The sequence below is a fragment of the Bubalus bubalis genome, chromosome 21 (assembly GCF_019923935.1).
Source record: "Bubalus bubalis isolate 160015118507 breed Murrah chromosome 21, NDDB_SH_1, whole genome shotgun sequence".
Lineage (NCBI taxonomy): Eukaryota > Metazoa > Chordata > Mammalia > Artiodactyla > Bovidae > Bubalus > Bubalus bubalis.
The window spans coordinates 52,989,103-53,003,323 of record NC_059177.1 but is presented as its reverse complement, the minus strand read 5'-3'; the positions used below and the strand labels follow the sequence as shown (position 1 = coordinate 53,003,323).

At 41.3% G+C, this 14,221-nt stretch overlaps 2 protein-coding genes across 4 annotated transcripts in view; one reads left to right on the top strand and one right to left on the bottom strand.

Annotated features, from left to right (window-relative positions):
* CCR3 (C-C motif chemokine receptor 3) overlaps positions 1-12,382 on the top strand; it is a 31,824-nt gene extending 19,442 nt beyond the window's left edge. For 2 of the 3 annotated variants that reach the window (XM_025272172.2, XM_006071553.3), the window contains exon 2: positions 10,601-12,382. In XM_025272172.2, coding sequence (XP_025127957.1) covers positions 10,612-11,688 — 1,077 coding nt within the window. In that variant the 5' untranslated portion in view covers positions 10,601-10,611 and the 3' untranslated portion in view covers positions 11,689-12,382. Of the gene's footprint in view, positions 1-7,904 lie in introns of all 3 variants that reach the window. The other variant, XM_044934141.2, reaches the window with a different exon arrangement.
* The window catches only part of LOC102391941 (C-C chemokine receptor type 1), a 91,400-nt gene that overhangs the window by 55,947 nt on the left and 21,232 nt on the right, over positions 1-14,221 (bottom strand). The window lies entirely within an intron of this gene.

Below are 14,221 nucleotides of genomic sequence, written 5' to 3'. Positions count from 1 at the left end.
GTTGACTGCTTTTCTTGGATCTATATTAGAGGGTAGGGATAGAAAGTCTTTCTAATCTTCTGGGAAACCTTCAACCAGTTGGAGATGAAAGTTAACTGTGTTCGGCAAGTGTTTTGAGGGGAGGGAGTGGGAATATGGGGTTGTTGGTTCATGGAAGCATAGGAATTGGAGCATATCTGCAACTCATTTCAGAAAATGGTGACGATTACCATGAACTATGCAGGCTGAGTTATTTCTCTAGGGAGGAACTGCATGACTCAATAAGAAAAAAGCAGATATATCCAGCAGAATAAAAAGGGTAAAAGGCACAAACAGATAATTCACAGAAAAGGAAATACTAATGACTAATAATTACAGCTAAAAAAACCCCCTCAGTTATTAAGTATTAGTTACATAAATAATGACACCCTTGTTACCTGTAAAATTGGCCAAGTAATTTTTTTCTTTTAGATCTTGGTATTGATGGGTGCTTGTTGAGACTGGCACCAATACGAAATAGAATACAAATTGTTATACAACTTCTGGAAACAATTTGGCAAAATGCACCAAGAGCCTTACAAATGTGACTAGAGGTAGAAATATTCCTTTGAGAAATCCACTTTAACAAACTAATAAAAATACAAAGACGTTTACTGCAGCATTATTTGTAAAGGTGCAAGGGAACAACTTAATCACACGACAGTAAGACAATGATTAAAAAGCCATAAATATACAGTATGTTGAAGTGATTACAAATTATATTTTCATATAATTTTTAACCACATGGAATTAGATGCAGGTGGGGCTTCCCTGGTAGCTCAGTGGTAAAGAATCCACCTGCCAATGCAGGGAGATACAGGTTGGATCCCTGGGCTGGAAAGATTCCTTGCAGAAAAAATGGCAACCCACTCCACTATTCTTGCCAGGGAATGCTATGAACAGAGGAGCCTAGAGGGCTACAGTCCATGGGGTCACAAAGGAGTCAGACATGACTCAGTGACTGAAGAACGACAATAAAATTTTAAGTACCAGAATACAAAAGGGTGTGCAAATGTGATATCAACTGTAACCAATATGCCTAGAAAAGAGGCAATGGTTCTCTCTTCAAGACACAGGTGGAGGTGGAAATACCAGGGGCCAGGAAACTGACCCTCAGTACACTGAACACTCCTGCCACGTGTACTTTGACTGCACAGGCATAATTTCCCCATAAAACACTTTTCAGGATCATCTATTTCAATTAAATCATGTATCAGCCTGCATACAAACATTAAACATCAGCCACACTGGAAAGACCTGGTATTAGAACATAGTGAGTAAATCTACTCTTTGAACAAAGAAGTTGGTAAAACTATTCCAAGTTACTTTGCAGGTGGATGAAACCAAGTCACTTAACTGACTACATTCCAAGAATGGAATATAATCTTTGCTCTAATAATATTAATGACTGGAAGCTGAGGAAGTCCATGTGCTGCCCTAAAATATAAAAGCTGGGAGATGCCTGCAGCTGGGAAGAAGACGTCATCTATTCAAGATTTCAACCTTCAGAGGTTCTTGTGTATTTCCAGGGAAGGAGCTCATTGGCTCACAAGGCAGCCCATTCCATCCTGCACAATGTGGTTCTCACCAAGTTCTTTCCCACATGTGACTGAATGTAGTTTCCTCTACTACCATCAAATTTCTGCTCTCTGTAGAGTCTGCTTCCTTTTTCTACAGCAGAAGCTATCACATTATAGATTTTCCCATCTCAAAGAAACCTAGGACATTCTAATCCAATTCTTTTTTTAAAAAAAGATTAGAAAACTTTCAGTTCAGTTCAGTTCAGTCGCTCAGTCATGTCCGACTCCTTAGAAAACTTTGGTCCAGATCAAAGATATACACATATTGGGATAAAAAGAAAACAAATTAAAATAAACCTGAAGACTTTTATTTTTTATATAAAACATTCCAAGTTCTGCAAGATACCGTTGATGTTTCTAGACCTTTATCATCCTAGCCTGTTCTATGCTGCAGGTGGATACCAATGCTCATAAGATGTGGCACCTGAAGAGAATCTAACATTTCAAACGCATAATCTGAAAAGTGAAAAAAGGTAAAATTATTCTGCTCCATCCTTCTATCCATTTAAGAGGCATTTATTAGGCAGCTATTACTTGTCAGGCATTGTACTGGGCAATAGTCCTGCATCGTCCAAGAAGGTGGCTACTTGCCACCTGTGGCCATTCCAATTTAACTTAATAAAATTTGAATAAAATGAAAATCTCAGTTCTTCAACAGCAGTAGCCACATTTCAAGTGCTCAATTAGGTGCTTTCCTGAACAGCACAGACACAGAACGTTCCATCACTGCAAGAAAGGTCTACAGGATAGTGCTGTACCAAATAATTGTTTTTTTCTGACTACCCAGGTTTTCTGTGGAAATGAAAGGGAAGGAGGATTGGCTTAAGACTGTGTACGTGGGAAGCAATTCAAGGTGCTAGATGGACAGATAATTGGATGAATACATGAAGAGGTAGCTGAGAAGAGAGGTGGATGGAAAATCAGACGGGCAGATTTCCTTTGTTCTGGATGATCTATTAATATTGATAAAGACTGAACCAGCTCTTGGGATTGGCTTCTAAAGAGCTTGCAATTGAGGATACTCTTAGTTCAACTCTTAAGCTTCCTCTTTTCTTCCAACTTAAAAAGTTTGGAGGTATGTAACTCAGAGATAGTAAAGAGATTCAAAAACTTTAGGAGAGTACAGCCTGTCACTTCTCTCTTTCTCTCTATTCCTGTCATATTTGTGAAAGATAATTATTTCTTTGTGAAAGAATTATCAATAATTCTTCATTGGAATGTCAGTAAATAAATAGATTAATATATTCTTGGGTTCCTATTAGGCTATTTAATTTGGTACAGATCCAAAACCATTTGTAGAAATTCAAACTCATTTACTGTAACTACATATTTTAATGAAGGCTGAAATACCTTTTTAAAACATTTTGGATACCAATCACTGTGTTTTCTGTAACTCTGAGTAATGGGTTACAGACTGGTGATTTGTGGAAAGCTAAGAATTTCTCTTTAGATGGAGGAAATCCTATTTTGGAAAAGATGTAAGAAATTCTGAAAAGGGCTGAAAACTTGGAAAAATAGAGAATGGCAGTGACTAGAGGGAGAGGGAGAAGAACTAGCCTGCATTTGCCTGGCACTGTGTGCTGATGTTCTCACATGGGTTTATGTGAGGACTTATGTAGTCCTCACATTACTCCCCCCTCCTTGCAACACTTTCTTTACACAGCTTCAGGGACACCAGTTCTGCATTTTTTCTGATCTCGCTGTCCACCCTTTCTCAGTCTCTCTTTCTGTGTCCTCCTCATTTCTCTGACCTCCGACTTTTGGCATGCCTGGGGATGCAGTCCTTTGCTGTCTACACCTATGTCTCTGGTGCTGTTTTCCAGAATCAAGGCTTTACATCTATGTGATGACAACTGTCACTTTTGTGTTTTCAGTCAACAGTTCTCCCCTGGAGCCGTTTGTCCAACTGCCTACTGCACATCTCCACTTGGATGGCATATAATCAATCTCACACTTGCTTGCCCCAATTCAGGCTTATTTTCCCCCAGACTTTATCTCTGTTGGTGTCAACTCCATCCTTCCAGTTGCTCAGACAAAACTCTTGGAGTCGTCGACTATTTCTCACTTACTCATACGCTGTCAACAAATCTTGTGGCTAGCTTCCGCATTTATAGAGAATCCGTCTATTCTCACCCTTTCTACCTCTACTACCAAGCCCTGCCCAGTGTCACATCTTCCCTGTATTATCATAAGTGCCTCTTTCAGTTCAGTTCACTCGCTCAGTCGTGTATGACTCTTTGCAACCCCATGAACTGCAGCACACCAGGATTCCCTGTCCTTCACCTACTCCCAGAGCTTGCTCAAACTCCTGTCTATCGAGTCGATGATGTCATCCAACCATCTCATCCTCTGTCATCCCCTTCTCCTCCTGCCTTCAGCCTTTCCCAGCATCAGGGTCTTTTCTAAGGAGTCAGTTCTTTGCATCACATGGCCACAGTATTGGAGCTTCAGCCTCCTTACTGGTTCCTTGTTTCTAATTGTGCTTCCATAGTCTATTCTCCACATGGCAACCAGAACAATCCTTACAGAATATGAGGAGGATAATGTCAAGTTTAATGGAAACTTACCTACAGTCCCTACTCCTTTCAGAGAAAAGCTGAAGTTCTTCCTGGCTGCACAGCTCCACAGAACCCCTGCCCACAGCTCCTCATGTCTCTGTGACTCCCTCTCATAATACCCATCCCTCATTTCTCTTTCGGCCGTACTAAACCCTTCTGCTCCTCTAAGAACCTGTCCAGCCACTCTCTCACCTCAGGATATTTGCACTTGGTGTTCCTCTTATCCCCCAGAAACCTGTTCAACTCACTCTCTCACCTCCCTCCAGACTTTTCTCAAATGTCATCTCATGAGTTTCTTGTTGACCCTCTCCAGTTTAAACTGCCCCTCTCCAATCCCACCCTACTGCTGCCTTCTCTCATCTCCTTTACCTTTCTCTGCAGCACTCATGACCATCTGAGACACTGTAGCTTTTGGCTTTCTATTATTCCCTGACTAGAATATAAGCTTCATGAGGTCAAAGAGTTTTGTCTATTTCGTTCACGGATGTGCCGTATTGCTGGAACAGTGGCCGTATCAGTGGAACAGTGCCTGGCATGTCATAGGTTGCTATTAACTATTTGCTGAATGACTGACTGGAGAACCCCATTTGCTGAATGAATGAGGCAGTAACTCTTCTTAATCACCAGGTTACACATACAGATTCTGAGGCACAGAGAGGGTAACCTACTTGCTCTATGTCACACAGTCATTTCTTCAAACTCAGGAATTCAATCATTATCCTATACTGAAAAGGACCAAGGATATATAAGCAAGAAAATCTTATGACTATGATTCCCTGGCACCAACACCCATGAAACCAAGAGTATCTAGGGCCTTAGGCTTGGAATCTGATCTTAACAGCAGGTGGTCCTTCAGGAATGCTGACCACTTGGAGTCTGTGGGCAGAGCTTTTCTAGATGGACAGGCAGATTCAGGATGGTAGGCAGTAACTTCCCAACCTCCTCTCTTCTCTATATTCTTTTTTTTTTTTTAATTTTTACATTGGAGTATAATCGCTATACAATGTTGTATTGGTTTGTGCTGTAAGTATACATTGGTCCCCTCGCTCCTGAGCCTCCCTGACCCCATCCCAGCCCTCTAGGTCATCACAGAGCAGCAAGCTGAGTTCCCTGTGCTACACATATGCTTCCCGCTAGCTTTCTGTTTCACTCACCCTAGTGTACATATCTCAATGCTACTCTCTCAAATCGTCCCACCCTCTCCTTCCCCTCCTGTTATATATACTTTAGAAGATTCATCAAGTTCACCTGAGAGGCTGATCCCCCTCAGAGAGACTCAACACTTAAACACACACACACACACACACACACACACACACACACACACACACCAGATTAGTGATGTTACTAAACTGGGATATCATTCAGCACATGGCCCTCTTTCAGACATGACTGAGTTCAACCAAACTCCCACTACTGTCAAGGATCAGCACTCTTCATCACAGGCATGGCAGTTTTCCACTTTAGTAAAGTTTTAGAATAAAACAGATTTCAAATTAATAATATCTTTTCTGTACTTTGGGGACTTTGAAAGGTTGGAGGGTGGATGTCTAACTACAATCAGGAACCAGAAACACCACTATTATTTAACATCACTGTGGAAGTTCCCACCAAAGCAATAAGGTGAGAGAAACAAATGAGAAATACCAGAAAGGAGGATATAATCCTGTCAGTGGTTCACAAATAATTTGATTATTTACCTAGTAGTCCTAAAGGAATTTATTTTTAAAAGTCGGTAAGGTAGTCAGCTTAAACATGTATTTTCTTTCATACTACCAACAATTGTTTAGAAAATTTGTTAGGGAAAAATATCTCATTCACAATAACCCGAGGAATATAAAGGTAGATAAAAATGTAAAAAGAAACATGCAACACCAAAAACTTAAAGCCCTATGGTAAGCAGAGTAATCAGACATAGTATGTTCCCAAATATAAAAGCCTGACATGTAATGTTATCAATTCTTCCTAAACTTATTTACAAATTTAACAAAATTTCACTCAAAATTATGTTTTTCTAAGTATTGACTACAGGATCCAAAAGTTTATCTAATAGGACAAATGGTTCTAAAAGATAAGACATACTGGAAATGAATACTGAAATGCAGTTGTTTAATCAGATAATATACATAAATAATCTAATAAATCTACACAAACAATTTGGAGGCATCCAGGGAGCTGGTGTCCCGCGGGCCACCTGTCCTCACGCAGGTGCCCACTGCAGTCATCTGAACTGCCGTCTCACTCTTTCCGTGGAGGCTGGCCGAGCCCCTGCCAATGCAGGTCTCAAGACCGGAAAAGACGCCTCCCCTCTCCAAGTCTAGATGGTTGGATGCCAGCTCAACCCAAGATCAAAGGGGAGAACCTAGCCCCTAAGATCTCTTAATCTGAAAACAAAATTCAAATGCTTTGCCTAGTGTGCCCTCTTCTTCAAGTTCCTTAGATTTCAGTTTGTGGTTTCAAGTTCTGATGAGTAAACCCTTCATCTTGTAATTTGCCTAGGTTTTCACCCTAGAAAATGTCTGCCAAATCTTCTAGCAGTGCCTGCCTAAAAACATTAGCTTTCAGGGACAGTTTAACTGATAAGGAAATACAGAAAAATTTAAGATCTTCAGTTTTAAAAATGATAATCCACCTACCTCTCACAACTATTTTGATTATTTGCCTGTTGCCTTTTATATGTACATATAATTTCACGTTGTTGCAATCTTTGTTTACACATTTTACATTCTCTTCGTTCTTATAAACATCTGTCTGTGATTTTATCTGGTATCCAAAACTACTTTTAATGACTACATAATAATCTATTCTTTAAATGGACTACAGTTTACTCAAAACATCCTTCATGTGTCAAACATTTAGATCACTCCCATTTCTTGTTTTCTACTATGAGAACAATGCCACAACGAACATCTTTGTGCACATTATGTATTGGTAATACATTTTCGACCTTTTCCCCTCAGGGTAAAATCACAGGACTAGAACTAGTGGATTAAAGCCATGTGTATCTTGATGGCTCATGTTAGATACAAAATTTATTAAAACAAGTTACATAGCACCAGCAATGAGTAAGTGTTCCAGCAATGAATAAGGTTCACTGCAAACTCACCAGCATTGAGCATCACCATTAGTTTTTTTTTTTTTATATAATTAGAATGACATTTCAAACTTAAATATATTTTCTAAAGAAGGATCCCCAATTCTAAATATTTTTTTTCAATTCAACTTTGCAACACTCACTAAAATTTTACACTGGTGAATGTGAATTTATGAAGTTCAAGATATCCATCACCTCATCCCATTTATCATAGTATAGATGGAGGGTGCATATATATTTATTGGAGCTGGCCAGACAAGAATGGCAGGGAAAGGGCTCCCCGACTTCTGACTTCAGAAATTATAAGAAAAGAGACTCTGGAAGGAAGCAGTCACAGCTGTGTGTCCTATCTCTCCCATCCAGGCTTTGACCAGAGTTAGGGGGTTTGGAGAGCTGTTTGATAAACTAGGGGACTCTCAAGATAAACTATCTCTCTGCAAAGTATCTCCTTACCCACATGGGGTGGCCAGAGCCGTTAAGTTGGTGGTCAGGCAGAAAAAAAGATCTGGTTTGCAGTCTTGCGTGTGCCTTGGTTTGTACAGGACATGCACATGGAGTCAAAGAGGAGCATGTCTGACGGGCACCTGCCAGTTCAAAACAAAGAGTAGAGCTTGGGCCAGGAACTCAATGGCAGTGTGGTTCTCCATTCTACAGGGCTGAGTGAAGACTTCATCACCTTGGAGAGGTCACTGTGCCTGGGGAGGACTGAGAATGAATGGATCCTGAGGTCATTACTACCAACACTGCAGCAGATGCCAGCACAAAGACTCAGGGTTGGGACTGGGTCGACCCCTACCTTAGCAGACACCAGTCACGTCAATCAAGAACCAACAGGAGATTAGAGTACCCTCTTCTCCCTCTGCCCATGCATCGAGTCATGCTGGCCCTTCTCTACTGCCATCTTAGAAAGGCCCAATGAGAGGAGACAAGGAACTGAAATTACAAGCTGATTAACAGAGGATGAGTAAAACCTAAAGTTATCATTCAAATGAATGGAAGGATAAGACTAAATTTAAACCACTTAGGACTAAAATTTGTGAATACTTTTTTCTTTTACCCAGCAGGTGGGAAGCTGGTAAGAGATTCAAATAGTTTTGGAAACTAAAGAAACTCCATTTACATTGCACAACCGAATTGTACTATGGGCAATTTTAGTGAATCAGCTAAAGGAGTATGATGTTAATTTATGTAAAACTTTGTATCCACATATGCATACATAGAGAAATGTTAATGGTAGTAAACTCATCATGGTGAGATCTGGGATGGTTTTTACTATTTTTTCCTTTTCTTTATGATTGATGTTGTTCGTTTACTATTACTATATAATTTTTCCAAACTGCAAGGACTGTGATTAGGAGTGCAGACAGGTAAAAATTGTATCTGTTTTTGTGTCTCTGATCTCATGTAACTAGGGGTCAAGGACTTGACTTCTAACTCTACTTGTTTTCCAGTGCTTTGCAGTCTAGGCCCCTTCGCCTCACAAGATTCTATAATCTTACACTCATCATGTTGGATTTATGGAAATGACACATGAATTAAAGATGATCTTCAAGTTGGAAAACACTTCAGTGAAATTCTTTTTTAAAGTTTGACTTGTTTTCAGATCAGTCTGTGAGAAAAGGAAAGAAAATATAAATAATTAATGATGAGTAGAGGCTCTTTTCACTCTTGCCTTAAACATTAAGGTTTAGAGAGATACTCTCATGACCGAAAATGCATAACAGACCAAATGATGGGTATTTTTTCTCAGCTGCTGTGTATTATGCCATTGGGAATAAAAAAAAAGCTGGTAAGATCATATAAGTCGGTTGCTACTCAATTCCATTTTTAACCTCGAAAGCCTGAATGTGTCACTGATTAGTAGATGATGGACCAGGCCAGAGCTATGAAAATAGGTCAAGTTCTATCCAAGAGCCTCTACTTTTTCCTGATTTCATGTGAAACCACTTCTCATTGCCTTTCTTTCACTTCTGCTTTCTACCATACAGCTTTTTCTTTTTCTAGTTTAAAATATGATCTCATGTAGACTCTCTGATTTGATGCTCACCACATCAAATGGGTGGCTATCATGATCCTCATTTTGGAGATGAATAAACGAGGCTCAGAGTTAAGGGCTTGTCTGAGTCTTCTCACTGGCAAGCAGAATGGCCAGGAACCGCTCCTATGTCTCCCCTCTCTACAGTCACTTGGACCACACAGAACCCCAACAGGTGCTGACTTTAGGGTCCCAGTATTTTCTTAGGAAAGCAAAGACAATCCTTGCCATCGGCTCCAATTACTGCATTTCTAAGGCCTGCCTTGAGAAATACCTGCTGACGTACGTTCATGACCTCACACTTGTGCTTTCACAGAAAAGAGAAGGTTAGCAGGACTCCTGAGGAAGCAGGGTAGGGATTAGCTGCCTTTCATGGACTACTCCCTTGTCTCTTTTTCCTTCTTCTCCAGCCAAGTCTGTAATTCTAAGAAAAGCAGGCACTGACCCTAGGGATCCTGGTCTAAAAAATCCAAAATCTAAGAAGTAGTCCCATTGGCACATGCTCAGCCCCTTTATGAGGGAGAAACTCTAAGGGCTCTGTTGTAAGCACATGACTGGCTTATGTCAGCATTGTCAGGAACAGGAAAAGGGGATGCTGCTTACAATTGTTACAACAGTTAGTAACTACTACAACAGCTAATTATAATAATCATTATAAGTTAAAAATCACTGTACTTGAATCCAGTGATGACAGAATTGAGCATAGATACTGAAGATCTAGCCTGAACTTTTGAAATTGCTTACTAAAGGATTTTAGACTCATTATTAAATTTCTTTGAGGTTCAATTTCCCCATTACTGTATTTTTAAATTTTGCATTTTATGTTATGGAGCCATGGAAATGGGTAGTTATTTCTAAGGACAATAATCACTATTAAATAGCATTTGGTTTTTAAATGGATGATTTTGAAGGTCATATATAAACTATAAAACATAAAACACAAAATTTTAAAATACAGTGATAATATAATTATTATAAGATTATTGTTAACATTACCCAACCTATCTCTTCCTGTTTTGTATTTCTTCTTCCAAATGCTTTCAGGATCAACATCTCCACTCTTCACTACCATCCACAATGTTTGTTTCTTTTCCCATGACGGATCATGCTGACTCTCAAAACATTGCATCTTTCACTCCTAACATTTCCCCCACCCCATGGCATATCTGATACACCTTTGGAAATATATGCTGAAGAATGTATAGGCTATTTATTCCGTGTGGTTTCAGTGGGTAAGTGAATAAGCTGACTGGTGTGGGTCACAAGGAGCAATCACCGTTAACTGTGGGGTTACTTCTGCCTGCTTCTATCACAGGGACAAGGGAAATGGCGACCTCAGCTGATGGGATTGAAACTGTGGGGGAAGTTGCTGGGACCACACCCTACGACTATGAGGCGGCGCTGCCGTGCGAGAAGAGCAACGTCAAGGAGCTGGCGGCCCAGTTCCTGCCCCCACTGTACTCCCTGGTGTTCATGACCGGCCTGCTGGGCAACGTGATGGTGGTGGTGATACTCACCAAATACAAGCGGCTCCGGATCATGACCAACATCTACCTGCTCAACTTGGCCATTTCTGACGTGCTCTTCCTATTCACGCTGCCATTCTGGATTCACTATGTTAGGTGGAACGAGTGGGTTTTTGGCCACCGCATGTGTAAGTTGCTCTCCGGGCTCTATTACATGGGCTTGTACAGTGAGATCTTCTTCATCATCCTCTTGACCATAGACCGGTATCTTGCCATCGTCCACGCCGTGTTTGCCCTTCGAGCCCGTACAGTCACTTTTGGTATTGTTACCAGCATCTTCACCTGGGTCCTGGCAGGGCTAGCAGCCCTCCCTGAATTTTTCTTTCATGAGACCCAAGAGGAGGCTGGACAGACTTTCTGCAGTCCTCTTTACCCAGAGGATAATGAAAATGCCTGGAAGAGATTCCACGCTCTGAGAATGAATATCCTGGGTCTCGCCCTGCCTCTGCTTGTTATGGCCATCTGCTATTCAGGAATTATTAAAACACTGCTGAGATGCCCCAGTAAAAAAAAATACAAAGCCATTCGACTTATTTTTGTAATTATGGTGGTCTTCTTTATTTTCTGGACACCCTACAATCTGGTTGTCCTACTGTTTGCTTTTCAAATGCACTTGAAGGCTGATTGTGAACAGAGCAGACAGCTGGACCTGGCCATGCTGGTGACAGAGGTGATCGCCTACACGCACTGCTGTGTCAACCCCGTGATCTATGCCTTCGTTGGTGAGAGGTTCCGGAAGCATCTCCGCCACTTTTTCCACAGACATGTGGCCATCTACCTGGGAAAATTCATGCCATTTCTTCCTAGTGAAAAATTGGAAAGAACCAGCTCCGTCTCCCCATCAACAGGGGAGCAGGAACTCTCTGCTGTATTTTAGGTCAGATGCAGAACATTGCCTAAAGAAGATGAACAGACCAGATGAAGCCAACACATCGACCTCTTCACCAGTCCTTTGGACTTCCAGCACAATGGCCACAGCTCTTGAAGCCATTAAAATATATACACAATGGTGACGGTGTATCTATGCACCCCAAAGTCATTACCAAAGGTCAACGGCTGGACAATGACTTATTATGAACCCTGAAAAGCAGAGCTTTGCTTGATTCACTCGAGTCACATAATTTTAATGCACCTGAATGTTAGATGGTTACTATATGCAGCTATAAACTAGTCAAGCTTTTTATATCTTAAACCTTAACTTCAGCCAGTTATTGATATAAATGAAACATAATAAACAAATGAAATATTAATAAATCAATCACATTTCTTCTTATTATTACAATGTAATAAATCAGCTTATTGCAAGGACTGATGCTCAAGCTGAAACCAATACTTTGGCCACCTGATGCAAAGAGCCAACTCACTGGAAAAGGCTCTGACACTGGGAAAGATTGAAGGCAAGGGGGAGAATAGAAGAAGAGCAATTTGGCATTTTCAGTACAGAGAATAACCCACTCCAGTACTCTTGCCTGGAAAATCCCATGGACAGGGGAGCCTAGGAGGCTGCAGTCCATGGAGTCACTAAGAATCAGACACAACTGAGCAACTTCACTTTCACTTTTCACTTTCACGCACTGGAGAAGGAAATGGCAACCCACTCCAGTGTTCTTGCCTGGAGAATCCGAGGGATGGGGGAGCCTGGTGGGGTTTATGGGGTCGCACAGGGCCGGACACGACTGAAGTGACTTAGCAGCAGCAGCAGCGGTACAGAGAATAAAGGTCCTGCTCACAGAAACTTCTCAGAGCCCTGACATGTGTGGACACTGTCTTAATTTACCCCACTGCCAGGAGCTGGCGAGAGACATTCCACTCGTGACAAAGGTCATGAGGAAGGAGGCTCGGCATACGCAAAGGCAGGATCGAGCCTCGGGAGTCCCCCCGGATATTCTCGAGCACCTACCCCCAAAAAACCAGAGTCTGCCTACTTTATTGCTTTGTGCTCTCACCTCTGACTTTACTGGGGGCTGTCCCCCACCACCATCTCGCTCTCTCTGTCAAAGAGTTAACTTACAGCTCCAATTAATAAAGTTCCTGGGCAATTAGAAGTGTTTAAATCCAAACCCCTCAGATGGCTCTCTAACTCGCCTGACAAGTTTACCCGGACACCTACAGCTATGCATATGATTGTTTACAGTCTCCCAGCCTCGAGAGGCACGGGAAGCTTAAGATATTCAAATAGCTTAGAGCCTCTCAGAGAGTTAGAAACTGTCAGAATAAAACTAGTAAAAGATTTCATTGATGAACCAATGTTTGTTGCCAAGTTTCCACATCCCCTGTATTGTATCCTTGAATGTGTATTAATTAATATAGTTGGTATGTAGAAAAATAAGTAGTGGCCTTGGTGTTAGTAACTTTAGACCCTTAAGGTAATAAATTCTTTCCTTTGTTGTAAACCCATTACACATCCGCCCTATAGGAATGTAATTTTATCTTCGGAAGATGGCACCAAACCTTAAAATAATTACTCTTAGAGAAAATAAGTCTTTGTTGATAAGTCCTTGTCAAGAGTCATAAAATGTTAATAGGCCTTCTGGCCAGAAGATGATGTAAATCACCTAAACCATTTGTATATGATAAATTTGCAGGAAAGAAACTCTGGTTTTTGATAAGGATCAAAAACTGCTGACTTTGCATCCCCTATTATCCACTATGTGTAACTTAGGGTATATAAGCCCCTGTTGAAAATAAAGCTATGGGCCTTGCTCACCAATACGTGGTCTCCCCATGTCATTCTTCCCCTCAATTTTCAGCTGAGTGTCCATCTGGAGCGCGGATATCCTCTGCGACCATTTATTTGCCTGGGCTTCTAAGACCCACTCGAGAAGGTGTCTAAGGTGGGGCACCTTCCGCTATTTGAGAGGGCGCCTGCGGCCTCCGTGGTCAGAGCTAACCTGGTGTCACGGGTTATATTGATTTTCCGCGTAAACCAAGCCACTCAGCTTCTTTTCTCCACTGAATTTTCCTACTGAGCTATCCTCTTTTTATTACTCTTTATATCTCTAATTAACATTTGAATAGTCGCCTAGGCTGTCTCTCCTTCGAATACCCTGGATCAGCCGGGGCTGGACCTCGGCACCCCACTCTCACTGTTTATCCAGTAACTGTGTGTTAGGTGATACAGGCAGGATGCACAAACATTGTCTTAGGTTAAGTGAAGGATGCCAAACTGTATTAGACAAACACGATCCTTGCCCCCATGAAACGTTCCCTATAGTAGAGGATGTAAGACAGAAACAAATAACTCCAGTGCAAATAAGAACACACTCAATGCTACACCTGGGTCAGGAAGAAAGACCATTTCCACTGGAATCTGAAGGAGGAAGACTTAATGGAGGAAGTGGCTTTTGAGCAGGTTTCTGAAGAAGTGGGAGGTTTGGGGGGAAGGCCAGTGAGGAGAGGGGAAGGCATGA